We start from the raw sequence: 27,921 nt of genomic DNA on the forward strand, positions 1-27,921 counted from the left end.
GGAGGGAGGGACGAGAGGCGGGGGGCCAATTGAGGAAGGGGCGAGGGCCGGAGGAGGGTGCAGGCTGTTGCTGGAAGGCTGCGGAGGCAAAGACAGGAGGAGGTAGGGAGCTGGGGTGAGAGAGAGAGAGAACGGGAGAGAGGGAGGTAACGGGAGGCGGGGCGTGAGAGAGAAAAAGGCAGCCCCGGAAGGAGAGGAGGAGACCCAGGGCAAGAGAGTGAGGATGAGAGGGGTAGAGAGAGGGAGGGAGGGTGGGCGAAGAGGGAGCGAGAGAGGGGACGGGGGAGAGAGGGAGCGAGAGAGAAGGGGGAGAGAGGGAGCGAGAGAGAAGGGGGAGAGAGGGAGCGAGAGAGAAGGGGGAGAGAGGGAGCGAGAGAGAAGGGGGAGAGAGGGAGCGAGAGAGAAGGGGGAGAGAGGGAGTGAGAGAGGGGACGGGGGAGAGAGGGAGCGAGAGAGGGCACGGGGAAAGAGGGGACGAGAGAGGGGACGGGGAGAGAGGGAGCGAGAGAGGGGACGGGGAGAGAGGGAGCGAGAGAGGGCACGGGGAAAGAGGGAGCGAGAGAGGGGACGGAGAAAGAGGGAGCGAGAGAGGGGACGGGGAGAGAGGGAGCGAGAGAGGGGACAGGAAAAGAGGGAGCGAGAGAGGGGACGGGGGAAGAGGGAGCGAGAGAGGGGACGGGGGAAGAGGGAGCGAGAGAGGGGACGGGGGAAGAGGGAGCGAGAGAGGGGACGGGGGAAGAGGGAGCGAGAGAGGGGACGGGGGAAGAGGGAGCGAGAGAGGGGACGGGGGAAAGAGGGAGCGAGAGAGGGGACGGGGGAAGAGGGAGCGAGAGAGGGGACGGGGGAAAGAGGGAGCGAGAGAGGGGACGGGGAAAGAGGGAGCGAGAGAGCGGACGGGGGAAAGAGGGAGCGAGAGAGGGGATGGAGAGAAAGGGGACGGAGAGAGAGGGAACGAGAGAGGGGACGGGGGAGAGAGGAGACAGGGAGAGAGGGAGCGAGAGAGGGGACGGGGGAAGAGGGAGCGAGAGAGGGGACGAGAAAGAGGGAGCCGGAGAGGGGATGGGGGAGAGAGGGAGCGAGAGAGGGGACGGGGGAAAGAGGGAGCGAGAGAGGGGACGGGGAAAGAGGGAGCGAGAGAGCGGACGGGGGAAAGAGGGAGCGAGAAGGGATGGGGTGAGAGAGGGGATGGGGAGAAAGGGAATGAGAGAGCGCGAGGGGCAGAGAGAGAAAGAGGAAGGGAGAGAGAGGGAGGGTGGGATGCGGGTGAGGGATGAGAGTATATTCTGATGGAGGGAGGAGGGGCTGCGAGAATGTGGCTGATCACCGGCTTGTCTTCACTCCCTTTCTCTTGCTGTTCCCTGTCCTCCTCTCCCAGGCCGGTGTCGAGTTATGGAGCAGAGAGAAGTAGGTGACAATCTAACTGATGCACCCTGTGGGGCTGAAGCTCGTGAGGGACACGCAGGACTGTGCGAGTGAGTAAACAAGGGGGGAATTAACAGGCAGCAGGATCAGAGCCAAACATCACATTTCTCTGTCTCTGTCTCTGTCTCTCTCTCTCTCACTTTGTTTATCTGTCTCTTTCTGTCACTTTCTCCCTGTCACACTCTGTTGTTCTCTCTGTCGCGCTCTCTCTCTCTGTCTCTGTCTCTCTCTCTCTCTCTATCTCTGTATCGCTCTGTCTCTGTCTCTCTGTCTCGCTCTCTCTGTCTCGCTCTCTCTGTCTCGCTCTCTCTCTGTCGCGCTCTCTCTCTGTCGCGCTCTCTATCTGTCGCGCTCTCTATCTGTCGCGCTCTCTATCTGTCGCGCTCTCTCTCTGTCGCGCTCTCTCTCTGTCGCGCTCTCTCTCTGTCGCGCTCTCTCTCTGTCGCGCTCTCTCTCTGTCGCGCTCTCTCTGTCGCGCTCTCTCTCTGTCGCGCTCTCTCTCTGTCGCGCTCTCTCTCTGTCGTGCTCTCTCTCTGTCGTGCTCTCTCTCTGTCGTGCTCTCTCTCTGTCGTGCTCTCTCTCTGTCGCGCTCTCTCTCTGTCGCGCTCTCTCTGTATCTGTCTGTCTCTCTCTGTCTCTCTCTCTCTGTTGCTGCCTCTCTCTCTCTCTGTCTCTCTCTCTCTCTCACTCACTGTCTCTGTCTCTCTCTCTCTCTCTCTCTCTCTGTCTCTCTCTCTCTGTCGCTCTCTCTCTCTCCCTGTCGCGCTCTCTCTCTCTGTCGTGCTCTCTCTGTCGCGTTCTCTCTGTCGCATTCTCTCTCTCTGTCGCGTTCTCTCTCTCTGTCACATTCTCTCTCTCGCTGTCGCGTTCTCTCTCTCTCGCTGTCGGGGTCTCTCTCTCGCTGTCGGGGTCTCTCTCTCGCTGTCGCGTGCTCTCTCTCGCTGTCGCGTGCTCTCTCTCGCTGTCGCGTGCTCTCTCTCGCTGTCGCGTGCTCTCCCTCGCTGTCGGGTGCTCTCCCTCGCTGTCGGGTGCTCTCCCTCGCTGTCGGGTGCTCTCTCGCTGTCGGGTGCTCTCTCGCTGTCGGGTGCTGTCTCGCTGTCGGGTGCTGTCTCGCTGTCGGGTGCTCTCTCTCGCTGTCGCGTGCTCTCTCTCGCTGTCGCGTGCTCTCTCTCGCTGTCGCGTGCTCTCTCTCTCTGTCACGCTCTCTCTCTCGGTGTTGCCCTCTCTCTTTATCGCTCTCTGTCGCTATATCTCTCTCTCTCTGTCGCTCTCTGTCTCTCTGTCGCTCTCTCTCTGTCACGCTCTCTCTCGGTGTTGCTCTCTCTCTTTATCGCTCTCTCTCTGTCGCTATATTGCTCTCTCTCTGTCGCTCTCTCTCTCTCTATCGCTTTCTGTCGCTCTCTCTCTCTCTGTCGCTCTCTCTCTCTGTCGCTCTCTCTCTCTGTCGCGCGCTCTCTCTGTCGCGCGCTCTGTCGCTCGCTCTCTCTCTGTCGCTCTTTCTCTCTGTCGCTCTCTCTCTCTCTCTGTCGCTCTCTCTCTCTGTCGCACTCTCTCTGTAGCTATATCTCTCTGTCGCTCTCTCTCTCTGTCGCTCTCTCTCTCTGTCGCTCTCTCTCTCTGTCGCTCTCTCTCTCTCTGTCGCTCTCTCTCTCTGTCGCTCTCTCTCTCTCTGTCGCTCGCTCTCTCTCTGTCGCTCGCTCTCTCTGTCGCTCGCTCTCTCTCTGTCGCTCGCTCTCTCTCTGTCGCTCGCTCTCTCTGTCGCTCGCTCTCTCTCTGTCGCTCGCTCTCTCTCTGTAGCTATATCTCTCTGTCGCTCTCTCTGTCGCTCTTTCTCTCTCTGTCGCTCTCTCTCTCTCTGTCGCTCTCTCTCTCTGTCGCTCTTTCTCTCTGTCGCTCTCTCTCTCTGTCGCTCTGTCGCTCTCTCTCTCTCTCTGTCGCTCTCTCTCTCTCTGTCGCGCTCTCTCTCTGTCGCGCTCTCTCTCTGTCGCGCTCTCTCTCTCTGTAGCTATATCTCTCTGTAGCTATATCCCTCTGTAGCTATATCTCTCTGTCGCTCTCTCTCTCTGTCGCTCTCTCTCTCTGTCGCTCTCTCTCTCTGTCGCTCTCTCTCTCTGTCGCTCTCTCTCTCTGTCGCTCTCTCTCTCTGTCGCTCTCTCTCTCTGTAGCTATATCTCTCTGTCGCTCTCTCTCTCTCTGTCGCTCTCTCTCTCTCTGTCGCTCGCTCTCTCTCTGTCGCTCGCTCTCTCTGTCGCTCGCTCTCTCTCTGTCGCTCGCTCTCTGTCGCTCGCTCTCTGTCGCTCGCTCTCTCTCTGTTGCTCGCTCTCTCTCTGTAGCTATATCTCTCTGTCGCTCTCTCTCTCTGTCGCTCTCTCTCTCTCTCTGTCGCTCTCTCTCTCTCTCTCTGTCGCTCTCTCTCTGTCGCTCTTTCTCTCTGTCGCTCTCTCTCTCTGTCGCTCTCTCTCTCTCTGTCGCTCTCTCTGTCGCTCTCTCTGTCGCTCTCTCTGTCGCTCTCTCTGTCGCTCTCTCTGTCGCTCTCTCTGTCGCTCTCTCTGTCGCTCTCTCTGTCGCTCTCTGTCGCTCTCTCTGTCGCTCTCTCTGTCGCTCTCTCTCTGTCGCTCTCTCTCTCTCTGTCGCTCCCTCTCTCTCTGTCGCTCTCTCTCTCTCTCTCTGTCGCTCTCTCTCTCTCTCTGTCGCTCTCTCTCTCTGTAGCTATATCTCTCTGTAGCTATATCTCTCTGTCGCTCTCTCTCTCTGTCGCTCTCTCTCTGTCGCTCTCTCTCTGTCGCTCTCTCTCTCTGTCGCTCTCTCTCTCTGTCGCTCTCTCTCTCTGTCACTCTCTCTCTGTAGCCTATATCTCTCTGTCGCTCTCTCTCTCTCTGTCGCTCTCTCTCTCTGTCGCTCTCTCTCTCTGTCGCTCGCTCTCTCTCTGTCGCTCGCTCTCTCTCTGTCGCTCGCTCTCTCTCTGTCGCTCGCTCTCTCTCTGTCGCTCGCTCTCTCTCTGTCGCTCGCTCTCTCTCTGTCGCTCGCTCTCTCTCTGTCGCTCGCTCTCTCTCTGTCGCTCGCTCTCTCTCTGTCGCTCGCTCTCTCTCTGTCGCTCGCTCTCTGTCGCTCTCTCTCTGTCGCTCGCTCTCTGTCGCTCGCTCTCTGTCGCTCACTCTCTGTCACTCGCTCTCTCTCTGTAGCTATATCTCTCTGTCGCTCTCTCTCTCTGTCGCTCTTTCTCTCTCTGTCGCTCTCTCTCTCTCTGTCGCTCTCTCTCTCTGTCGCTCTCTCTCTCTCTGTCGCTCTCTCTCTCTCTGTCGCTCTCTCTCTCTCTGTCGCTCTCTCTCTCTGTCGCGCTCTCTCTCTCTGTAGCTATATCTCTCTGTCGCTCTCTCTCTCTGTAGCTATATCTCTCTGTCGCTCTCTCTCTCTGTCGCTCTATTTCTCTCTCTGTCGCTCTCTCTCTCTCTGTCGCTCTCTCTCTCTGTCGCTCTTTCTGTCGCTCTCTCTCTCTGTCGCTCTCTCTCTCTGTCGCTCTCTCTGTCGCTCTCTCTCTGTCGCTCTCTCTCTCTCTGTCGCTCTCTCTCTCTCTGTCGCTCCCTCTCTCTCTGTCGCTCTCTCTCTCTGTCGCTCTCTCTCTCTGTCGCTCTCTCTCTCTGTCGCTCTCTCTCTCTGTCGCTCTCTCTCTCTGTCGCTCTCTCTCTGTCGCTCTCTCTCTCTGTAGCTATATCTCTCTGTCGCTCTCTCTCTCTCTGTCGCTCTCTCTCTCTCTGTCGCTCGCTCTCTCTCTGTCGCTCGCTCTCTCTGTCGCTCGCTCTCTCTCTGTCGCTCGCTCTCTGTCGCTCGCTCTCTGTCGCTCGCTCTCTCTCTGTTGCTCGCTCTCTCTCTGTAGCTATATCTCTCTGTCGCTCTCTCTCTCTGTCGCTCTCTTTCTCTCTCTGTCGCTCTCTCTCTCTCTCTCTGTCGCTCTCTCTCTGTCGCTCTTTCTCTCTGTCGCTCTCTCTCTCTGTCGCTCTCTCTCTCTCTGTCGCTCTCTCTGTCGCTCTCTCTGTCGCTCTCTCTGTCGCTCTCTCTGTCGCTCTCTCTGTCGCTCTCTCTGTCGCTCTCTCTGTCGCTCTCTCTGTCGCTCTCTCTGTCGCTCTCTCTCTCTCTGTCGCTCTCTCTCTCTCTGTCGCTCCCTCTCTCTCTGTCGCTCTCTCTCTCTCTCTCTGTCGCTCTCTCTCTCTCTCTGTCGCTCTCTCTCTCTGTAGCTATATCTCTCTGTAGCTATATCTCTCTGTCGCTCTCTCTCTCTGTCGCTCTCTCTCTCTGTCGCTCTCTCTCTGTCGCTCTCTCTCTGTCGCTCTCTCTCTCTGTCGCTCTCTCTCTCTGTCGCTCTCTCTCTCTGTCGCTCTCTCTCTCTGTCGCTCTCTCTCTCTGTCGCTCTCTCTCTGTAGCCTATATCTCTCTGTCGCTCTCTCTCTCTCTGTCGCTCTCTCTCTCTGTCGCTCTCTCTCTCTGTCGCTCGCTCTCTCTCTGTCGCTCGCTCTCTCTCTGTCGCTCGCTCTCTCTCTGTCGCTCGCTCTCTCTCTGTCGCTCGCTCTCTCTCTGTCGCTCGCTCTCTCTCTGTCGCTCTCTCTCTGTCGCTCTCTCTCTGTCGCTCTCTCTCTGTCGCTCTCTCTCTGTCGCTCGCTCTCTGTCGCTCGCTCTCTGTCGCTCGCTCTCTGTCACTCGCTCTCTCTCTGTAGCTATATCTCTCTGTCGCTCTCTCTCTCTGTCGCTCTCTCTCTCTCTGTCGCTCTCTCTCTCTCTGTCGCTCTCTCTCTCTCTGTCGCTCTCTCTCTCTGTCGCTCTCTCTCTCTCTGTCGCTCTCTCTCTCTCTGTCGCTCTCTCTCTCTCTGTCGCTCTCTCTCTCTGTCGCGCTCTCTCTCTCTGTAGCTATATCTCTCTGTCGCTCTCTCTCTCTGTAGCTATATCTCTCTGTCGCTCTCTCTCTCTGTCGCTCTCTTTCTCTCTCTGTCGCTCTCTCTCTCTCTGTCGCTCTCTCTCTGTCGCTCTTTCTGTCGCTCTCTCTCTCTGTCGCTCTCTCTCTCTGTCGCTCTCTCTGTCGCTCTCTCTCTGTCGCTCTCTCTCTCTCTGTCGCTCTCTCTCTCTCTGTCGCTCCCTCTCTCTCTGTCGCTCTCTCTCTCTCTCTGTCGCTCTCTCTCTCTGTAACTATATCTCTCTGTAGCTCTCTCTCTCTGTCGCTCTCTCTCTCTGTCGCTCTCTCTCTCTGTCGCTCTCTCTCTCTGTCGCTCTCTCTCTGTAGCCTATATCTCTCTGTCGCTCTCTCTCTCTCTGTCGCTCTCTCTCTCTGTCGCTCGCTCTCTGTCGCTCTCTCTCTGTCGCTCTCTCTCTGTCGCTCGCTCTCTGTCGCTCGCTCTCTGTCGCTCTCTCTCTGTCGCTCGCTCTCTGTCGCTCGCTCTCTGTCGCTCTCTCTCTGTCGCTCGCTCTCTGTCGCTCGCTCTCTGTCGCTCGCTCTCTGTCGCTCGCTCTCTGTCGCTCGCTCTCTGTCGCTCGCTCTCTGTCGCTCGCTCTCTGTCGCTCGCTCTCTGTCGCTCGCTCTCTGTCGCTCGCTCTCTGTCGCTCGCTCTCTGTCGCTCGCTCTCTGTCGCTCGCTCTCTGTCGCTCGCTCTCTGTCGCTCGCTCTCTGTCGCTCGCTCTCTGTCGCTCGCTCTCTGTCGCTCGCTCTCTGTCTCTCTCTCTCTGTCGCTCTCTCTCTCTCTGTCGCTCTCTCTCTCTCTGTCGCTCTTTCTCTCTCTGTCGCGCTCTCTCTCTCTGTCGCGCTCTCTCTCTCTGTCGCGCTCTCTCTCTCTGTCGCGCTCTCTCTCTCTGTCGCTCTCTGTCTCTCTGTCGCTCTCTGTCTCTCTGTCGCTCTCTGTCTCTCTGTCGCTCTCTGTCGCTCTCTCTCTGTCGCTCTCTCTCTCTGTCGCTCTCTCTCTCTGTCGCTCTCTCTCTGTCGCTCTCTCTCTGTCGCTCTCTCTCTCTGTCGCGCTCTCTCTGTCGCTCTCTGTCTCTCTGTCGCTCTCTGTCTCTCTGTCGCTCTCTGTCTCTCTGTCGCTCTCTGTCTCTCTGTCGCTCTCTCTCTCTGTCGCTCTCTCTCTCTGTCGCTCTCTCTCTCTGTCGCTCTCTCTCTCTGTCGCTCTCTCTCTCTGTCGCTCTCTCTCTCTGTCGCTCTCTCTCTCTGTCGCTCTCTCTCTCTGTCGCTCTCTCTCTCTGTCGCTCTCTCTCTCTGTCGCTCGCTCTCTCTCTGTCGCTCGCTCTCTCTCTGTCGCTCGCTCTCTCTCTGTAGCTATATCTCTCTGTCGCTCTCTCTCTCTGTCGCTCTTTCTCTCTCTGTCGCTCTTTCTCTCTCTGTCGCTCTTTCTCTCTCTGTCGCTCTCTCTCTCTCTGTCGCTCTCTCTCTCTCTGTCGCTCTCTCTCTCTCTGTCGCTCTCTCTCTCTGTCGCTCTCTCTCTCTGTCGCTCTCTCTCTGTAGCTATATCTCGGTGTTGCTCTCTCTCTTTATCGCTCTCTCTCTGTCGTTCTCTCCCTCTGTCGCTCTCTCTCTGTAGCTATATCTCTCTGTCGCTCTCTCTCTCTGTCGCTCTCTCTCTGTCACGCTCTCTCTCGGTGTTGCTCTCTCTCTTTATCGCTCTCTCTCTGTCGCTCTCTCTCTCTGTCGCTCTCTCTCTCTCTGTCGCTCTCTCTCTCTCTGTCGCTCTCTCTCTCTCTGTCGCTCTCTCTCTCTCTGTCGCGCTCTCTCTCTCTGTCGCGCTCTCTCTCTCTGTCGCGCTCTCTCTCTCTGTCGCGCTCTCTCTCTCTGTCGCGCTCTCTCTCTGTCGCGCTCTCTCTCTCTGTCGCTCTCTGTCGCTCTCTGTCTCTCTGTCGCTCTCTGTCTCTCTGTCGCTCTCTGTCTCTCTGTCGCTCTCTCTCTCTGTCGCTCTCTCTCTCTGTCGCTCTCTCTCTCTGTCGCTCTCTCTCTCTGTCGCTCTCTCTCTCTGTCGCTCTCTCTCTCTGTCGCTCTCTCTGTCTCTCTGTCGCTCTCTCTGTCTCTCTGTCGCTCTCTGTCTCTCTGTCGCTCTCTCTCTGTCGCTCTCTCTCTGTCGCTCTCTCTCTGTCGCTCTCTCTCTGTCGCACTCTCTCTGTCGCACTCTCTCTGTCGCACTCTCTCTGTCGCACTCTCTCTGTCGCACTCTCTCTGTCGCACTCTCTCTGTCGCACTCTCTCTGTCGCACTCTCTCTCTGTCGCTCTCTCTCTCTGTCGCTCTCTCTCTGTCGCTCTCTCTCTGTCGCTCTCTCTGTCGCTCTCTCTGTCGCTCTCTCTCTCTGTCGCTCTCTCTCTCTGTCGCTCTCTCTCTCTGTCGCTCTCTCTCTCTGTCGCTCTCTCTCTCTGTCGCTCTCTCTCTCTGTCGCTCTCTCTCTCTGTCGCTCTCTCTCTCTGTCGCTCTCTCTCTCTGTCGCTCTCTCTCTCTGTCGCTCTCTCTCTCTGTCGCTCTCTCTCTCTGTCGCTCTCTCTCTCTGTCGCTCTCTCTCTCTGTCGCTCTCTCTCTCTGTCGCTCTCTCTCTCTGTCACTCTCTCTCTCTGTCGCTCTCTCTCTCTGTCGCTCTCTCTCTCTGTCGCTCGCTCTCTCTCTGTCGCTCGCTCTCTCTCTGTCGCTCGCTCTCTCTCTGTAGCTATATCTCTCTGTCGCTCTCTCTCTCTGTCGCTCTTTCTCTCTCTGTCGCTCTTTCTCTCTCTGTCGCTCTTTCTCTCTCTGTCGCTCTCTCTCTCTCTGTCGCTCTCTCTCTCTCTGTCGCTCTCTCTCTCTGTCGCTCTCTCTCTCTGTCGCTCTCTCTCTGTAGCTATATCTCGGTGTTGCTCTCTCTCTTTATCGCTCTCTCTCTGTCGTTCTCTCCCTCTGTCGCTCTCTCTCTGTAGCTATATCTCTCTGTCGCTCTCTCTCTCTGTCGCTCTCTCTCTGTCACGCTCTCTCTCGGTGTTGCTCTCTCTCTTTATCGCTCTCTCTCTGTCGCTCTCTCTCTCTGTCGCTCTCTCTCTCTCTGTCGCTCTCTCTCTCTCTGTCGCTCTCTCTCTCTCTGTCGCTCTCTCTCTCTCTGTCGCGCTCTCTCTCTCTGTCGCGCTCTCTCTCTCTGTCGCGCTCTCTCTCTCTGTCGCGCTCTCTCTCTGTCGCGCTCTCTCTCTCTGTCGCTCTCTGTCGCTCTCTGTCGCTCTCTGTCTCTCTGTCGCTCTCTGTCTCTCTGTCGCTCTCTGTCTCTCTGTCGCTCTCTCTCTCTGTCGCTCTCTCTCTCTGTCGCTCTCTCTCTCTGTCGCTCTCTCTCTCTGTCGCTCTCTCTCTCTGTCGCTCTCTCTCTCTGTCGCTCTCTCTGTCTCTCTGTCGCTCTCTCTGTCTCTCTGTCGCTCTCTGTCTCTCTGTCGCGCTCTCTCTGTCGCTCTCTCTCTCTGTCGCTCTCTCTCTCTGTCGCTCTCTCTCTCTGTCGCTCTCTCTCTCTGTCGCTCTCTCTGTCTCTCTGTCGCTCTCTCTGTCTCTCTGTCGCTCTCTCTCTCTGTCGCTCTCTCTGTCTCTCTGTCGCTCTCTCTGTCTCTCTGTCGCTCTCTCTCTCTGTCGCTCTCTGTCGCGGAACTTCCCCCCCGACAACCCCCCCCAGGTTGTTACTCACTCTCTCTTCCCTCCCACACTTGCCCCTCCCCCGGCAGGTCCCACTACAAGGAATACCTGGTCAGTCGGATTAACGGCCATTCCCTCGACCCGGCTCAGCTGTTTGACGAGGAGGAGATGCAGCTCCAGCTGGTGAGGAGTGGGAAGGTGGCACCACCCAAGGCAGTGGGAGAGGACGACGGGCAGTACAGGAACCGGCTGCTGCAGGTGAGGCCAGGAGCGGGCGGGGTGCAGGGTGTGGGGGAACGGGGGTGCAGAGGGAGCTGGAGCGGCAACGGGCGGGCGGAGGGAGCGGGAATGGGGGGGGGTCGGAGGGATCGGGAATGGAGGGGGGTCGGAGGGATCGGGAATGGGGGGGGTCGGAGGGATCGGGAATGGGGGGGGTCGGAGGGATCGGGAATGGGGGAGGGTCGGAGGGATAGGGAATGGGGGGGGTCGGAGGGATCGGGAATGGGGGGGTCGGAGGGATCGGGAATGGGGGGGTCGGAGGGACCGGGAATGGGGGACGTCGGAGGGAGCAGGAACGGGCGGGCTTAGGGTACGAGAATGGGGGGGCGGAGAGAGCAGGAATGGGAGGTGGTGGAGGGAGTGGGAATGGGGGTCAGAGGGAGTGGGATTAGACTGGGTGGCGAGTGAGTGAGGAGAGGGATTAGACTGGGTAGGGAGTGAGTGAGGAGAGTGGGATTAGACTGGGTGGGTAGTGAGTGAGGAGAGAGGGATTAGACTGGGTGGGTAGTGAGTGAGGAGAGAGGGATTAGACTGGGTGGGGAGTGAGTGAGGAGAGAGGGATTAGACTGGGTGGGGAGTGAGTGAGGAGAGTGGGATTAGACCGGGTGGGTAGTGAGTGAGGAGAGGGATTAGACTGGGTGGGGAGTGAGTGAGGAGAGTGTGATTAGACTGGGTGGGTAGTGAGTGAGGAGAGAGGGATTAGACTGGGTGGGGTGTGAGTGAGGAGAATGAGATTAGACTGGGTGGGGAGTGAGTGAGGAGAGTAGGATTAGACTGGGTGGGTAGTGAGTGAGGAGAGAGGGATTAGACTGGTGGGGAGTGAGTGAGGAGAGTGGGATTAGACTGGGTGGGTAGTGAGTGAGGAGAGAGGGATTAGACTGGTGGGGAGTGAGTGAGGAGAGTGGGATTAGACTGGGTGGGGAGTGAGTGAGGAGAGAGGGATTAGACTAGGTGGGGAGTGAGTGAGGAGAGAGGGATTAGACTGGGTGGGGAGTGAGTGAGGAGAGAGGGATTAGACTGGGTGGGGAGTGAGTGTGGAGAGAGGGATTAGACTGGGTAGGGAGTGAGTGTGGAGAGAGGGATTAGACTGGGTGGGGAGTGAGTGTGGAGATCGGAGTTAGACTGGGTGGGGAGTGAGTGAGGAGAGAGGGATTAGACTGCGTGGGGAGTGAGTGAGGAGAGTGGGATTAGACTGCGTGGGGAGTGAATGAGGGGAGTGGGATTAGACAGGGTGGGGAGTGAGTGAGGAGAATGAGATTAGACTGAGTGCGGAGTGAGTGTGGAGAGTGGGATTAGACTGGGTGGGGAGTGAGTGAGGAGAGTGGGATTAGACTGGGTGGGGAGTGAGTGTGGAGAGAGGGATTAGACTGGGTGGGGAGTGAGTGAGGAGAGGGATTAGACTGGGTGGGGAGTGAGTGAGGAGAGTGGGATTAGACTGGGTGGGGAGTGAGTGAGGAGAGTGGGATTAGACTGGGTGGGGTGTGAGTGAGGAGAGAGGGATTAGACTGGGTGGGGAGTGAGTGAGGAGAGTGGGATTAGACTGGGTGGGGAGTGAGTGAGGAGAGAGGGATTAGACTGGGTGGGGAAGTGAGTGAGGAGAGTGTGATTAGACTGGGTGGGTAGTGAGTGAGGAGAGAGGGATTAGACTGGTGGGGTGTGAGTGAGGAGAATGAGATTAGACTAGGTGGGGAGAGAGTGAGGAGAGTAGGATTAGACTGGGTGGGTAGTGAGTGAGGAGAGAGGGATTAGACTGGTGGGGAGTGAGTGAGGAGAGTGGGATTAGACTGGGTGGGTAGTGAGTGAGGAGAGAGGGATTAGACTGGGTGGGGAGTGAGTGAGGAGAGAGGGATTAGACTGGGTGGGGAGTGAGTGAGGAGAGAGGGATTAGACTGGGTGGGGAGTGAGTGAGGAGAGTGGGATTAGACCGGGTGGGTAGTGAGTGAGGAGAGGGATTAGACTGGGTGGGGAGTGAGTGAGGAGAGTGTGATTAGACTGGGTGGGTAGTGAGTGAGGAGAGAGGGATTAGACTGGGTGGGGTGTGAGTGAGGAGAATGAGATTAGACTAGGTGGGGAGAGAGTGAGGAGAGTAGGATTAGACTGGGTGGGTAGTGAGTGAGGAGAGAGGGATTAGACTGGTGGGGAGTGAGTGAGGAGAGTGGGATTAGACTGGGTGGGTAGTGAGTGAGGAGAGAGGGATTAGACTGGTGGGGAGTGAGTGAGGAGAGTGGGATTAGACTGGGTGGGGAGTGAGTGAGGAGAGAGGGATTAGACTGGGTGGGGAGTGAGTGTGGAGAGAGGGATTAGACTGGGTAGGGAGTGAGTGTGGAGAGAGGGATTAGACTGGGTGGGGAGTGAGTGTGGAGATCGGAGTTAGACTGGGTGGGGAGTGAGTGAGGAGAGAGGGATTAGACTGCGTGGGGAGTGAGTGAGGAGAGTGGGATTAGACTGCGTGGGGAGTGAATGAGGGGAGTGGGATTAGACAGGGTGGGGAGTGAGTGAGGAGAATGAGATTAGACTGAGTGCGGAGTGAGTGTGGAGAGTGGGATTAGACTGGGTAGGGAGTGAGTGAGGAGAGTGGGATTAGACTGGGTGGGGAGTGAGTGTGGAGAGAGGGATTAGACTGGGTGGGGAGTGAGTGAGGAGAGGGATTAGACTGGGTGGGGAGTGAGTGAGGAGAGTGGGATTAGACTGGGTGGGGAGTGAGTGAGGAGAGTGGGATTAGACTGGGTGGGGTGTGAGTGAGGAGAGAGGGATTAGACTGGGTGGGGAGTGAGTGAGGAGAGTGGGATTAGACTGGGTGGGGAGTGAGTGAGGAGAGAGGGATTAGACTGGGTGGGGAGTGAGTGAGGAGAGTGTGATTAGACTGGGTGGGTAGTGAGTGAGGAGAGAGGGATTAGACTGGTGGGGTGTGAGTGAGGAGAATGAGATTAGACTAGGTGGGGAGAGAGTGAGGAGAGTAGGATTAGACTGGGTGGGTAGTGAGTGAGGAGAGAGGGATTAGACTGGTGGGGAGTGAGTGAGGAGAGTGGGATTAGACTGGGTGGGTAGTGAGTGAGGAGAGAGGGATTAGACTGGGTGGGGAGTGAGTGAGGAGAGAGGGATTAGACTGGGTGGGGAGTGAGTGAGGAGAGAGGGATTAGACTGGGTGGGGAGTGAGTGAGGAGAGTGTGATTAGACTGGGTGGGTAGTGAGTGAGGAGAGAGGGATTAGACTGGTGGGGTGTGAGTGAGGAGAATGAGATTAGACTAGGTGGGGAGAGAGTGAGGAGAGTAGGATTAGACTGGGTGGGTAGTGAGTGAGGAGAGAGGGATTAGACTGGTGGGGAGTGAGTGAGGAGAGTGGGATTAGACTGGGTGGGTAGTGAGTGAGGAGAGAGGGATTAGACTGGTGGGGAGTGAGTGAGGAGAGTGGGATTAGACTGGGTGGGGAGTGAGTGAGGAGAGAGGGATTAGACTGGGTGGGGAGTGAGTGTGGAGAGAGGGATTAGACTGGGTAGGGAGTGAGTGTGGAGAGAGGGATTAGACTGGGTGGGGAGTGAGTGTGGAGATCGGAGTTAGACTGGGTGGGGAGTGAGTGAGGAGAGAGGGATTAGACTGGGTGGGGAGTGAGTGAGGAGAGTGGGATTAGACTGCGTGGGGAGTGAATGAGGGGAGTGGGATTAGACAGGGTGGGGAGTGAGTGAGGAGAATGAGATTAGACTGAGTGCGGAGTGAGTGTGGAGAGTGGGATTAGACTGGGTGGGGAGTGAGTGAGGAGAGTGGGATTAGACTGGGTGGGGAGTGAGTGTGGAGAGAGGGATTAGACTGGGTGGGGAGTGAGTGAGGAGAGAGGGATTAGACTGGATAGGGAGTGAGTGAGGAGAGAGGGAGTAGACTGGGTGGGGAGTGAGTGTGGAGAGAGGGATTAGACTGGGTAGGGAGTGAGTGTGGAGAGAGAGATTAAACTGGGTGGGGAGTGAGTGTGGAGATCGGAGTTAGACTGGGTGGGGAGTGAGTGTGGAGAGTGGGATTAGACTGGGTGGGGAGTGAGTGTGGAGAGAGGGATTAGACTGCGTGGGGAGTGAATGAGGAGAGTGGGATTAGACAGGGTGGGGAGTGAGTGAGGAGAGTGGGATTAGACTGGGTGGGAGTGAGTGAGGAGAGTGGGATTAGACTGGGTGGGAGTGAGGGTGGGGAGTGAGGGATTAGACGGTGGGAAGTGAGTGAGGAGAGAGGGATTGCACTGTGTGGGGAGTGAGTGAGGAGAGGGTTTAGACTGGGTGGGGAGTGAGTGAGCAGAGTGGGATTAGACTGTTTGGGGAGTGAGTGAGAGTGGGATTAGACTGGGTGGGGAGTGAGTGAGGAGAGGGATTAGACTGGGTGGGGAGTGAGTGAGGAGAGGGATTAGACTGGGTGGGGAGTGAGTGAGGAGAGAGGGATTGCACTGGGTGGGGAGTGAGTGAGGAGAGAGGGATTAGACTGGGTTGTGAGTGAGTGAGGAGAGAGGGATTAGACTGGGTGGGGAGTGAGTGAGGAGAGAGGGATTAGACTGGGTGGGAAGTGAGTGAGGAGAGTGGGATTAGACTGTGGGGAGTGAGTGAGGAGAGTGGGATTAGACTGGGTGGGGAGTGAGGGGAGTGGGCTTGGACTGGGTGGGTAGTGAGGTAGGGGAGTGAAGCATTAGACGGTGGGAAGTGAGTGAGGAGAGAGGGATTGCACTGTGTGGGGAGTGAGTGAGCAGAGGGTTTAGACTGGGTGGAGAGTGAGTGAGCAGAGTGGGATTAGACAGTGTGGGGAGTGAGTGAGAGTGGGATTAGACTGGGTGGCGAGTGAGTGAGGAGAGGGATTAGACTGGGTGGGGAGTGAGTGAGGAGAGTGGGATTAGACTGGGTGGGGAGTGAGTGAGGAGAGTGGGATTAGACTGGGTGGGGAGTGAGTAAGGAGAGTGGGAGAGACTGGGTGGGGAGTGAGTGAGGAGAGTGGGATTAGACTGGGTGGGGAGTGAGGGGAGTGGGCTTGGACTGGGTGGGTAGTGAGGTAGGGGAGTGAAGCATTAGACGGTGGGAAGTGAATGAGGAGAGAGGGATTGCACTGTGTGGGGAGTGAGTGAGGAGAGTGGGACTAGACTGGGTGGGGAGTGAGTGAGGAGAGTGTGATTAGACTGGGTGGGGAGTGAGGAGAGAGGGATTAGACTGGGTGGGGAGTGAGGAGAGAGGGATTAGACTAGGTGGGGAGTGAGTGAGGAGAGAGGGATTAGACTGGGTAGGGAGTGAGTGTGGAGAGAGGGATTAGACTGGGTGGGGAGTGAGTGTGGAGATCGGAGTTAGACTGGGTGGGGAGTGAGTGTGGAGAGTGGGATTAGACTGCGTGGGGAGTGAATGAGGGGAGTGGGATTAGACAGGGTGGGGAGTGAGTGAGGAGAATGAGATTAGACTGAGTGCGGAGTGAGTGTGGAGAGTGGGATTAGACTGGATAGGGAGTGAGTGTGGAGAGAGGGATTAGACTGGGTGGGGAGTGAGTGAGGAGAGTGGGATTAGACTGGGTGGGGAGTGAGTGTGGAGAGAGGGATTAGACTGGGTGGGGAGTGAGTGAGGAGAGAGGGATTAGACTGGATAGGGAGTGAGTGAGGAGAGAGGGAGTAGACTGGGTGGGGATTGAGTGTGGAGAGAGGGATTAGACTGGGTAGGGAGTGAGTGTGGAGAGAGAGATTAGACTGGGTGGGGAGTGAGTGTGGAGATCGGAGTTAGACTGGGTGGGGAGTGAGTGTGGAGAGTGGGATTAGACTGGGTGGGGAGTGAGTGTGGAGAGAGGGATTAGACTGCGTGGGGAGTGAATGAGGAGAGTGGGATTAGACAGGGTGGGGAGTGAGTGAGGAGAGTGGGATTAGACTGGGTGGGAGTGAGTGAGGAGAGTGGGATTAGACTGGGTGGGAGTGAGGGTGGGGAGTGAGGGATTAGACGGTGGGAAGTGAGTGAGGAGAGAGGGATTGCACTGTGTGGGGAGTGAGTGAGGAGAGGGTTTAGACTGGGTGGGGAGTGAGTGAGCAGAGTGGGATTAGACTGTGTGGGGAGTGAGTGAGAGTGGGATTAGACTGGGTGGGGAGTGAGTGAGGAGAGGGATTAGACTGGGTGGGGAGTGAGTGAGGAGAGGGATTAGACTGGGTGGGGAGTGAGTGAGGAGAGAGGGATTGCACTGGGTGGGGAGTGAGTGAGGAGAGAGGGATTAGACTGGGTTGTGAGTGAGTGAGGAGAGAGGTATTAGACTGGGTGGGGAGTGAGTGAGGAGAGAGGGATTAGACTGGGTGGGAAGTGAGTGAGGACAGTGGGATTAGACTGTGGGGAGTGAGTGAGGAGAGAGGGATTAGACTGGGTGGGGAGTGAGGGGAGTGGGCTTGGACTGGGTGGGTAGTGAGGTAGGGGAGTGAAGCATTAGACGGTGGGAAGTGAGTGAGGAGAGAGGGATTGCACTGTGTGGGGAGTGAGTGAGCAGAGGGTTTAGACTGGGTGGGGAGTGAGTGAGCAGAGTGGGATTAGACAGTGTGGGGAGTGAGTGAGAGTGGGATTAGACTGGGTGGCGAGTGAGTGAGGGGAGGGATTAGACTGGGTGGGGAGTGAGTGAGGAGAGTGGGATTAGACTGGGTGGGGAGTGAGTGAGGAGAGTGGGATTAGACTGGGTGGGGAGTGAGTAAGGAGAATGGGATTAGACTGGGTGGGGAGTGAGTGAGGAGAGTGGGATTAGACTGGGTGTCGAGTGAGTGAGGAGAGTGGGAGAGACTGGGTGGGGAGTGAGTGAGGAGAGTGGGATTAGACTGGGTGGGCAGTAAGTGAGGAGAGTGGGATTAGACTGGGTGGGGAGTGAGGGGAGTGGGCTTGGACTGGGTGGGTAGTGAGGTAGGGGAGTGAAGCATTAGACGGTGGGAAGTGAATGAGGAGAGAGGGATTGCACTGTGTGGGGAGTGAGTGAGGAGAGTGGGACTAGACTGGGTGGGGAGTGAGTGAGGAGAGTGGGATTAGACTGGGTGGGTAGTGAGTGAGGAGAGAGGGATTAGACTGGGTGGGGAGTGAGTGAGGAGAGAGGGATTAGACTGGGTGGGGAGTGAGTGAGGAGAGAGGGATTAGACTGGGTGGGGAGTGAGTGAGGAGAGTGTGATTAGACTGGGTGGGTAGTGAGTGAGGAGAGAGGGATTAGACTGGTGGGTGTGAGTGAGGAGAATGAGATTAGACTAGGTGGGGAGAGAGTGAGGAGAGTAGGATTAGACTGGGTGGGTAGTGAGTGAGGAGAGAGGGATTAGACTGGTGGGGAGTGAGTGAGGAGAGTGGGATTAGACTGGGTGGGTAGTGAGTGAGGAGAGAGGGATTAGACTGGTGGGGAGTGAGTGAGGAGAGTGGGATTAGACTGGGTGGGGAGTGAGTGAGGAGAGAGGGATTAGACTGGGTGGGGAGTGAGTGTGGAGAGAGGGATTAGACTGGGTAGGGAGTGAGTGTGGAGAGAGGGATTAGACTGGGTGGGGAGTGAGTGTGGAGATCGGAGTTAGACTGGGTGGGGAGTGAGTGAGGAGAGAGGGATTAGACTGGGTGGGGAGTGAGTGAGGAGAGTGGGATTAGACTGCGTGGGGAGTGAATGAGGGGAGTGGGATTAGACAGGGTGGGGAGTGAGTGAGGAGAATGAGATTAGACTGAGTGCGGAGTGAGTGTGGAGAGTGGGATTAGACTGGGTGGGGAGTGAGTGAGGAGAGTGGGATTAGACTGGGTGGGGAGTGAGTGTGGAGAGAGGGATTAGACTGGGTGGGGAGTGAGTGAGGAGAGAGGGATTAGACTGGATAGGGAGTGAGTGAGGAGAGAGGGAGTAGACTGGGTGGGGAGTGAGTGTGGAGAGAGGGATTAGACTGGGTAGGGAGTGAGTGTGGAGAGAGAGATTAAACTGGGTGGGGAGTGAGTGTGGAGATCGGAGTTAGACTGGGTGGGGAGTGAGTGTGGAGAGTGGGATTAGACTGGGTGGGGAGTGAGTGTGGAGAGAGGGATTAGACTGCGTGGGGAGTGAATGAGGAGAGTGGGATTAGACAGGGTGGGGAGTGAGTGAGGAGAGTGGGATTAGACTGGGTGGGAGTGAGTGAGGAGAGTGGGATTAGACTGGGTGGGAGTGAGGGTGGGGAGTGAGGGATTAGACGGTGGGAAGTGAGTGAGGAGAGAGGGATTGCACTGTGTGGGGAGTGAGTGAGGAGAGGGTTTAGACTGGGTGGGGAGTGAGTGAGCAGAGTGGGATTAGACTGTGTGGGGAGTGAGTGAGAGTGGGATTAGACTGGGTGGGGAGTGAGTGAGGAGAGGGATTAGACTGGGTGGGGAGTGAGTGAGGAGAGGGATTAGACTGGGTGGGGAGTGAGTGAGGAGAGAGGGATTGCACTGGGTGGGGAGTGAGTGAGGAGAGAGGGATTAGACTGGGTTGTGAGTGAGTGAGGAGAGAGGGATTAGACTGGGTGGGGAGTGAGTGAGGAGAGAGGGATTAGACTGGGTGGGAAGTGAGTGAGGACAGTGGGATTAGACTGTGGGGAGTGAGTGAGGAGAGTGGGATTAGACTGGGTGGGGAGTGAGGGGAGTGGGCTTGGACTGGGTGGGTAGTGAGGTAGGGGAGTGAAGCATTAGACGGTGGGAAGTGAGTGAGGAGAGAGGGATTGCACTGTGTGGGGAGTGAGTGAGCAGAGGGTTTAGACTGGGTGGAGAGTGAGTGAGCAGAGTGGGATTAGACAGTGTGGGGAGTGAGTGAGAGTGGGATTAGACTGGGTGGCGAGTGAGTGAGGAGAGGGATTAGACTGGGTGGGGAGTGAGTGAGGAGAGTGGGATTAGACTGGGTGGGGAGTGAGTGAGGAGAGTGGGATTAGACTGGGTGGGGAGTGAGTAAGGAGAGTGGGAGAGACTGGGTGGGGAGTGAGTGAGGAGAGTGGGATTAGACTGGGTGGGGAGTGAGGGGAGTGGGCTTGGACTGGGTGGGTAGTGAGGTAGGGGAGTGAAGCATTAGACGGTGGGAAGTGAATGAGGAGAGAGGGATTGCACTGTGTGGGGAGTGAGTGAGGTGAGTGGGACTAGACTGGGTGGGGAGTGAGTGAGGAGAGTGTGATTAGACTGGGTGGGGAGTGAGGAGAGAGGGATTAGACTGGGTGGGGAGTGAGGAGAGAGGGATTAGACTAGGTGGGGAGTGAGTGAGGAGAGAGGGATTAGACTGGGTAGGGAGTGAGTGTGGAGAGAGGGATTAGACTGGGTGGGGAGTGAGTGTGGAGATCAGAGTTAGACTGGGTGGGGAGTGAGTGTGGAGAGTGGGATTAGACTGCGTGGGGAGTGAATGAGGGGAGTGGGATTAGACAGGGTGGGGAGTGAGTGAGGAGAATGAGATTAGACTGAGTGCGGAGTGAGTGTGGAGAGTGGGATTAGACTGGATAGGGAGTGAGTGTGGAGAGAGGGATTAGACTGGGTGGGGAGTGAGTGAGGAGAGTGGGATTAGACTGGGTGGGGAGTGAGTGTGGAGAGAGGGATTAGACTGGGTGGGGAGTGAGTGAGGAGAGAGGGATTAGACTGGATAGGGAGTGAGTGAGGAGAGAGGGAGTAGACTGGGTGGGGATTGAGTGTGGAGAGAGGGATTAGACTGGGTAGGGAGTGAGTGTGGAGAGAGAGATTAGACTGGGTGGGGAGTGAGTGTGGAGATCGGAGTTAGACTGGGTGGGGAGTGAGTGTGGAGAGTGGGATTAGACTGGGTGGGGAGTGAGTGTGGAGAGAGGGATTAGACTGCGTGGGGAGTGAATGAGGAGAGTGGGATTAGACAGGGTGGGGAGTGAGTGAGGAGAGTGGGATTAGACTGGGTGGGAGTGAGTGAGGAGAGTGGGATTAGACTGGGTGGGAGTGAGGGTGGGGAGTGAGGGATTAGACGGTGGGAAGTGAGTGAGGAGAGAGGGATTGCACTGTGTGGGGAGTGAGTGAGGAGAGGGTTTAGACTGGGTGGGGAGTGAGTGAGCAGAGTGGGATTAGACTGTGTGGGGAGTGAGTGAGAGTGGGATTAGACTGGGTGGGGAGTGAGTGAGGAGAGGGATTAGACTGGGTGGGGAGTGAGTGAGGAGAGGGATTAGACTGGGTGGGGAGTGAGTGAGGAGAGAGGGATTGCACTGGGTGGGGAGTGAGTGAGGAGAGAGGGATTAGACTGGGTTGTGAGTGAGTGAGGAGAGAGGTATTAGACTGGGTGGGGAGTGAGTGAGGAGAGAGGGATTAGACTGGGTGGGAAGTGAGTGAGGACAGTGGGATTAGACTGTGGGGAGTGAGTGAGGAGAGAGGGATTAGACTGGGTGGGGAGTGAGGGGAGTGGGCTTGGACTGGGTGGGTAGTGAGGTAGGGGAGTGAAGCATTAGACGGTGGGAAGTGAGTGAGGAGAGAGGGATTGCACTGTGTGGGGAGTGAGTGAGCAGAGGGTTTAGACTGGGTGGGGAGTGAGTGAGCAGAGTGGGATTAGACAGTGTGGGGAGTGAGTGAGAGTGGGATTAGACTGGGTGGCGAGTGAGTGAGGGGAGGGATTAGACTGGGTGGGGAGTGAGTGAGGAGAGTGGGATTAGACTGGGTGGGGAGTGAGTGAGGAGAGTGGGATTAGACTGGGTGGGGAGTGAGTAAGGAGAATGGGATTAGACTGGGTGGGGAGTGAGTGAGGAGAATGGGATTAGACTGGGTGTCGAGTGAGTGAGGAGAGTGGGAGAGACTGGGTGGGGAGTGAGTGAGGAGAGTGGGATTAGACTGGGTGGGCAGTAAGTGAGGAGAGTGGGATTAGACTGGGTGGGGAGTGAGGGGAGTGGGCTTGGACTGGGTGGGTAGTGAGGTAGGGGAGTGAAGCATTAGACGGTGGGAAGTGAATGAGGAAAGAGGGATTGCACTGTGTGGGGAGTGAGTGAGGAGAGTGGGACTAGACTGGGTGGGGAGTGAGTGAGGAGAGTGTGATTAGACTGGGTGGGGAGTGAGGAGAGAGGGATTAGACTGGGTGGGGAGTGAGGAGAGAGGGATTAGACTAGGTGGGGAGTGAGTGAGGAGATTGGGATTAGACTGGGTGGGGAGTGAGTGAGGAGAGTGGGATTAGACTGGGTGGGGTGTGAGTGAGGAGAATGAGATTAGACTAGGTGGGGAGAGAGTGAGGAGAGTAGGATTAGACTGGGTGGGTAGTGAGTGAGGAGAGAGGGATTAGACTGGTGGGGAGTGAGTGAGGAGAGTGGGATTAGACTGGGTGGGTAGTGAGTGAGGAGAGAGGGATTAGACTGGTGAGGAGTGAGTGAGGAGAGTGGGATTAGACTGGGTGGGGAGTGAGTGAGGAGAGAGGGATTAGACTGGGTGGGGAGTGAGTGTGGAGAGAGGGATTAGACTGGGTAGGGAGTGAGTGTGGAGAGAGGGATTAGACTGGGTGGGGAGTGAGGAGAGTGTGATTAGACTGGGTGGGTAGTGAGTGAGGAGAGAGGGATTAGACTGGTGGGGAGTGAGTGAGGAGAGTGGGATTAGACTGGGTGGGGAGTGAGTGAGGAGAGAGGGATTAGACTGGGTGGGGAGTGAGTGTGGAGAGAGGGATTAGACTGGGTAGGGAGTGAGTGTGGAGAGAGGGATTAGACTGGGTGGGGAGTGAGTGTGGAGATCGGAGTTAGACTGGGTGGGGAGTGAGTGTGGAGAGTGGGATTAGACTGCGTGGGGAGTGAATGAGGGGAGTGGGATTAGACAGGGTGGAGAGTGAGTGAGGAGAGTGGGATTAGACTGGGTGGGAGTGAGGGTGGGGAGTGAGGGATTAGACAATGTGGAGTGAGTGAGGAGAGAGAAGAGACTGGATGTGGAGTGAGGGGAGTGGGCTTGGACTGGGTGGGTAGTGAGGTAGGGGAGTGAAGCATTAGACGGTGGGAAGTGAATGAGGAGAGAGGGATTGCACTGTGTGGGGAGTGAGTGAGGTGAGTGGGACTAGACTGGGTGGGGAGTGAGTGAGGAGAGAGGGATTAGACTGGGTGGGGAGTGAGTGAGGAGAGTGGGATTAGACTAGGTGGGGAGTGAGTGAGGAGAGTGGGATTAGACTGGGTGGGGAGTGAGTGAGGAGAGTGGGATTAGACTGGGTGGGGAGTGAGTGTGGAGAGAGGGATTAGACTGGGTAGGGAGTGAGTGTGGAGAGTGGGATTAGACTGCGTGGGGAGTGAATGAGGAGAGTGGGATTAGACAGGGTGGGGAGTGAGTGAGGAGAGTGGGATTAGACTGGGTGGGAGTGAGGGTGGGGAGTGAGGGATTAGACGATGTGGAGTGAGTGAGGAGAGAGAAGAGACTGGATGTGGAGTGAGGGGAGTGGGCTTGGACTAGGTGGGTAGTGAGGTAGGGGAGTGAAGCATTAGACGGTGGGAAGTGAATGAGGAGAGAGGGATTGCACTGTGTTGGGAGTGAGTGAGGAGAGTGGGATTAGACTGGGTGGGGAGTGAGTGAGGAGAGAGGGATTAGACGGGGTGGGGAGTGAGGAGAGAGGGATTAGACTGGGTGGGGAGAGTGTGGTGAGAGGGATTAGACTGGCTGGGGAGTGAGTGAGCAGAGTGGGATTAGACTGGGTGGGGAGTGAGTGTGGAGAGAGGGATTAGACTGGGTGGGCAGTGAGTGAGGAGAGTGGGATTAGACTGGGTGGGGAGTGAGTGAGGAGAGTGGGATTAGACTGGGTGGGGAGTGAGTGTGGAGAGAGGGATTAGACTGGGTAGGGAGTGAGTGTGGAGAGTGGGATTAGACTGCGTGGGGAGTGAATGAGGAGAGTGGGATTAGACCGGGTGGGGAGTGAGTGAGGGGAGTGGGATTAGACTGGGTGGGAGTGAGGGTGGGGAGTGAGGGATTAGACGATGTGGAGTGAGTGAGGAGAGAGAAGAGACTGGATGTGGAGTGAGGGGAGTGGGCTTGGACTGGGTGGGTAGTGAGGTAGGGGAGTGAAGCATTAGACGGTGGGAAGTGAATGAGGAGAGAGGGATTGCACTGTGTGGGGAGTGAGTGAGGAGAGTGGGATTAGACTGGGTGGGGAGTGAGTGAGGAGAGAGAGATTAGACGGGGTGGGGAGTGAGGAGAGAGGGATTAGACTGGGTGGGGAGAGTGTGGTGAGAGGGATTAGACTGGCTGGGGAGTGAGTGAGCAGAGTGGGATTAGACTGGGTGGGGAGTGAGTGAGGAGAGTGGGATTAGACTGGGTGGGGAGTGAGTGAGGAGAGAGGGATTAGACTGGGTGGGGAGTGAGTGAGGAGAGTGGGATTAGACTGGGTGGGGAGTGAGTGAGGAGAGTGGGATTAGACTGGGTGGGGAGTGAGTGAGGAGAGTGGGATTAGACTGGGTGGGGAGTGAGTGAGGAGAGTGGGATTAGACTGGGTGGGGAGTGAGTGAGGAGAGAGGGATTAGACTGGGTGGGGAGTGAGTGAGGAGAGAGGGATTAGACTGGGTGGGGAGTGAGTGAGGAGAGTGGGATTAGACTGGGTGGGAGTGAGTGAGGAGGGATTGAGGGAGTGAGGGTGGTTAGTGAGTGAGGAGGGAGTGAGGGTGAAGGGAGCGAGGGGGGTGAGAATGGATCACTCCCTCACTCCCTCTCACGCTGTTTCTTTTGCACTAGCCTGAGGATTTGTAACTGTGGTTTATTAATCTCCTGGTTTGTTTGACCCTCAGTTAATCTGCAGCATCCCCCTGGGAGAGAAAATTCCCCGAGTCAGGAAGTGAGCAGATTCCAGGCTTCGGATTCCACTCCGGAACGAGGCCCGACCGAGAGATTAACTCATTAAAGTAACTCCACAAAATGGACCTTTCTTCAGTATCCTCATTAAACACAATGTGTGGCACCTCCAGCTCGGCCTCCCTCGCCCTCGGCCCCCTCACCCTCGTACTTCCTCCCCCTCGCCCTCGTACTTCCTCCCCCTCGCCCTCGTACTTCCTCCCCCTCGCCCTCGTACTTCCTCCCCCTCGCCCTCGTCCTCCCTCCCCCTCCAGCTCGTCCTCCCTCGCCCTCTCCCTCGTCCTCCCCCTCCAGCTCAGCCTCCCTCACCCTCGCCCTCCCTCACCCTCCCACCCCTCCCCCTCGTCCTCCCTCCCACTCGTCCTCCCTCCCCCTCCCACCCCCTTGCCCTAGCCTTCCCTCCCCCTCGCCCTCCCTCCCCTCCCCCTCCCACCCCCTCGCCCTCCCATTACCTCGCCCTCGCCCTCCCACCCCCTTGCCCTCACCCCCCTCGCCCTCCCACCCCCTCGTCCTCCCTCCCCCTCGTCCTCCCACCCCCTCGCCCTCCCTCCCGCTCGCCCTTGCCCTAGCCCTCCCTCCGCCCTCGTCCTCCCTCCCCCTCCGCCCTCGTCCTCCCTCCCACTCTGCCCTCGTCCTCCCTCCCCCTCTGCCCTCGTCCTCCCTCCCCCTCCGCCCTCGTCCTCCCTCCCCCTCCACCCTCGTCCTCCCCCCCCCTCCGCCCTCGGCCTCCCTCCCCCTCCGCCCTCGGCCTCCCTCCCCCTCCGCCCTCGTCCTCCCTCCCCCTCCGCCCTCGTCCTCCCTCCCCCTCCGCCCTCGGCCTCCCTCCCCCGCCCCCTCGGCCTCCCTTCCCGCTCCCACTCGTCCCCCACTCCCCCTGGTCCCCCCTCCTCCCCCCGGTCCCCCCTCGTCCTCGTCACCCCTCGTCCTCTGCCTCACTCCTCCTCCTCACCCCCCTCCTCTGCATCCATCCCCTTTCCCCTCCCCCCTGACTGAAGCTCGCTTGCCCTTTGGGGGCGTCTCCCAGCCGCGGGCACGGGTGATGTTTCTGGCAACAGGACCGATGCGCCCTCGCCTCTCACCACCCGCCTGACGTCAGCAATCTTATCATTTATTGCGGGGAATTGAATACATAAGTAGGGAGGTTAAGCTTCAGTTGTACAGGGCACTGGAAAGACCACATCTGGAGCACTGTGTACAGCGCTGGTCTCCTTATTTAAGGAAGGATGTCACTGCGTTGGAAGCCGTTCAGCGAAGGTTTACCTGACCAACACCAGGGATGGGCAGCCTGTCGTATGAGGGAAGGCTGGACAGGCCGGGCTTGTATCCGCTGGAGTTTTAGGAGAATGAGAGGCGGCTCGACTGAAACATATCAGATCCTGAGGGGGTCTTGACAGGGTGGATGTGGGGAGGATGTTTCCTCGTGTGGGAGAATCTAGAACAAGGGGGGGTGGGGAGGGGTCACAGTTTAAAAATAAGGGGGTCGCCCATTTAGGACGGAGACGAGGAGAAATTTTTTCTCTCAGAGGGCGGCGAGTCTTTGGAAATCTCTTCCTCGAAAGGCGATGGGAGCAAAGTCTCGGATTATTTTTAAAGTGGAGCGGGATAGGTTCTTGATAAGCGAGGGGGGGGGGGTGAAAGGTTATCGGGGGGTCGGCGGGAATGTGGGGTCGGGGTGACAATCGGATCGGCCGCCATCTTATCGAACGGCGGAGCAGGCTCGAGGGGCCAAGTGGCCTCCTCCTGCTCCTAACTCGTCCGATCCAAACTCGGATACGAGGAAGGCCTGACAGCCGACCTCGGAGCCGGTAGAGTTAGGCCCCACCAGCCGAGGAGGACACAGCCCCTGGACCGATCCAAACGGGAGAAGGTCTCCGCCGTCGAGTAATCTCGACGTTTGAGAGGAGAGAGAGAGTCAGGAGCCAGCGCGGTGCAAAACCTGCTCCTCCCACGGTGAGCTCCGACATAACACCGACAACCGGAGCAGGATTTGGTTCAACGTCGCTCCTGAGTCGACGCCAGCCGGAGCGGCTCTCCTGGTCCAGCACCCGAGCGAATTAACCTCGTACTTGCCCAACGTTATACTACGTCCGCCATCTTGTTGGCCGCTCACCTGACCCCTGACCCGTTCACGTCTCTTCGCACAGCCGCTCTGTGTCCTCCCCACAGTTTACCTACCCACCGAGTTTGGTATCATCAGTGAATTTAAGTACATTGCGCTCTCTCTCTATCTCTCTGTCTCTCTCACTGTCTCACTCTCTCTGACTCTCTTATTCTCTGTCTCTCTCACTCGCTCTATCTCTGTCTCACTGACCCTCTCACTCTACCTGTCTCACTCTCTCTGTCTCTTTCATTCTCTCTCTCTGTCTCTCTCACACTCTATCTCTGTCTCTCACTCTCTCTCGCTCTATCTCTGCCTCACTGTCTCTCTCACTCTCCCTGTCTCTCTCTCCCTGTCTCTCTCTCTCTCTCTCTCTCTCTCTCTCCCTGTCTCTCTCTCCCTGCCTCTCTCTCTCTCTCTCTCTCTCTCTCCCTGTCCCTCTTTCCCTGTCTCACTTTGTGTCTCATTCTCTCTCACTCTCTGTCTCACTTTCTCTCTATCTCACTATCTCTCTCTCTCTGTGTCTCACTCTATCTCTGTCTCACTCTCTCTGTCTCTCTCCCCGTCTCACTCTCTCTCTCTCGCTCGCCCCCTCTCTCGCTCGCCCCCCTCTCTCGCTCTCCCCCTCTCTCGCTCGCCCCCTCTCTCTCGCCCCCTCTCTCTCTCGCCCCCTCTGTCTCTCGCCCCCTCTCTCTCTCGCCCCCTCTCTCGCTCCCTCTCTCTCTCGCCCCCTCTCTCTCTCGCCCCCTCTCTCTCTCGCCCCGTCTCTCTCTCGCCCCGTCTCTCTCTCGCCGTCTCTCTCTCTCGCGCCCTCTCTCTCTCGCCCCCTCTCTCTCTCGCCCCTCTCTCTCTCGCCCGCTCTCTCTCGCCCGCTCTCTCTCGCCCACTTCTCTCTCTTGCCCCCTCTCTCTCTCGCCCCCTCTCTCTCTCTCTCGCCCCCTCTCTCTCTCTCTCGTCCCCCCTCTCTCTCTCTCGCCCCCTCTCTCTCTCTCGCGCCCTCTCTCTCTTGCCCTCTCTCTCTCTCTCTCTCTCACCCTCTCTCTCACCCCATCTCTCTCTCGCCCCCTCTCTTGCCCCCTCTCTCGCCCTCTTTCTCGCCCTCTTTCTCGCCCTCTTTCTCTCCCTCTCTCGCCCTCTCTCTCTCGCCCTCTCTCTCTCGCCCTGTCTCTCTCTCGCCCTCTCTCTCTCGCCCTCTCTCTCTCGCCCTCTCTCTCTCTCTCTCGCCCCCTCTCTCTCTCTCTCGCCCCCTCTCTTGCCCCCTCTCTCGCCCTCTTTCTCTCTCGCCCTCTCTCTCACCCTTTCTCGCTCTCTTTCTCTCGCCCCCTTTCTCTCTCGCCCCCTTTCTCTCTCGCCCCCTTTCTCTCTCGCCCCCTTTCTCTCACGCCCCCTTTCTCTCACGCCCTCTTTCTCTCTCTCTCTCGCCCTGTCTCTCTCGCTCTCTCGCCCTGTCTCTCTCTCTCTCGCCCTGTCTCTCTCTCTCTCTCTCTCGCCCTGTCTCTCTCTCTCTCTCTCTCGCCCTGTCTCTCTCTCTCGCCCTGTCTCTCTCTCTCGCCCTGTCTCTCTCTCTCGCCCTGTCTCTCTCTCTCGCCCTGTCTCTCTCTCTCGCCCTGTCTCTCTCTGTCGCCCTGTCTCTCTCTCTCACCCTGTCTCTCTCTCTCTTGCCCTGTCTATCTCTCTCACCCTTTCTGCCTCTCTCTCTCGCCCTTTCTGCCTCTCTCACCCTGTCTGCCTCTCTCTCTTGCGCCCTGTCTGCCTCTCTCTCGCCCTGTCTGCCTCTCTCTCGCCCTGTCTGCCTCTCTCTCGCCCTGTCTGCCTCTCTCTCGCCC

General features: G+C 57.5%; 1 protein-coding gene across 1 annotated transcript; it reads left to right on the forward strand.

Annotated features, from left to right (window-relative positions):
* The first annotated feature begins 1,373 nt into the window (after positions 1-1,373).
* On the forward strand, positions 1,374-24,063 carry LOC121273560 (E3 ubiquitin-protein ligase RNF31-like). Its single transcript, XM_041180731.1, has 3 exons — positions 1,374-1,472; positions 10,100-10,268; positions 23,934-24,063. Exons 1-3 carry the CDS (start codon positions 1,390-1,392, stop codon positions 23,982-23,984), a joined length of 303 nt encoding a protein of 100 aa, XP_041036665.1. The 5' UTR covers positions 1,374-1,389; the 3' UTR covers positions 23,985-24,063.
* Positions 24,064-27,921: the final 3,858 nt, after the last annotated feature.

The sequence above is a fragment of the Carcharodon carcharias genome, assembly GCF_017639515.1.
Source record: "Carcharodon carcharias isolate sCarCar2 chromosome 27 unlocalized genomic scaffold, sCarCar2.pri SUPER_27_unloc_1, whole genome shotgun sequence".
Lineage (NCBI taxonomy): Eukaryota > Metazoa > Chordata > Chondrichthyes > Lamniformes > Lamnidae > Carcharodon > Carcharodon carcharias.

What these genes read in the sequence shown, in the direction of transcription:
- LOC121273560 (XM_041180731.1), top strand. Translation starts at nt 1,390, where the DNA reads ATGGAGCAGAGAGAAGTAGGTGACAATCTAACTGATGCACCCTGTGGG. An exon ending in GGACACGCAGGACTGTGCGA is followed by an intron (nt 1,473 to 10,099) that starts GTGAGTAAACAA and finishes CTCCCCCGGCAG; the next exon opens with GTCCCACTACAAGGAATACC. An exon ending in ACAGGAACCGGCTGCTGCAG is followed by an intron (nt 10,269 to 23,933) that starts GTGAGGCCAGGA and finishes TTTGACCCTCAG; the next exon opens with TTAATCTGCAGCATCCCCCT.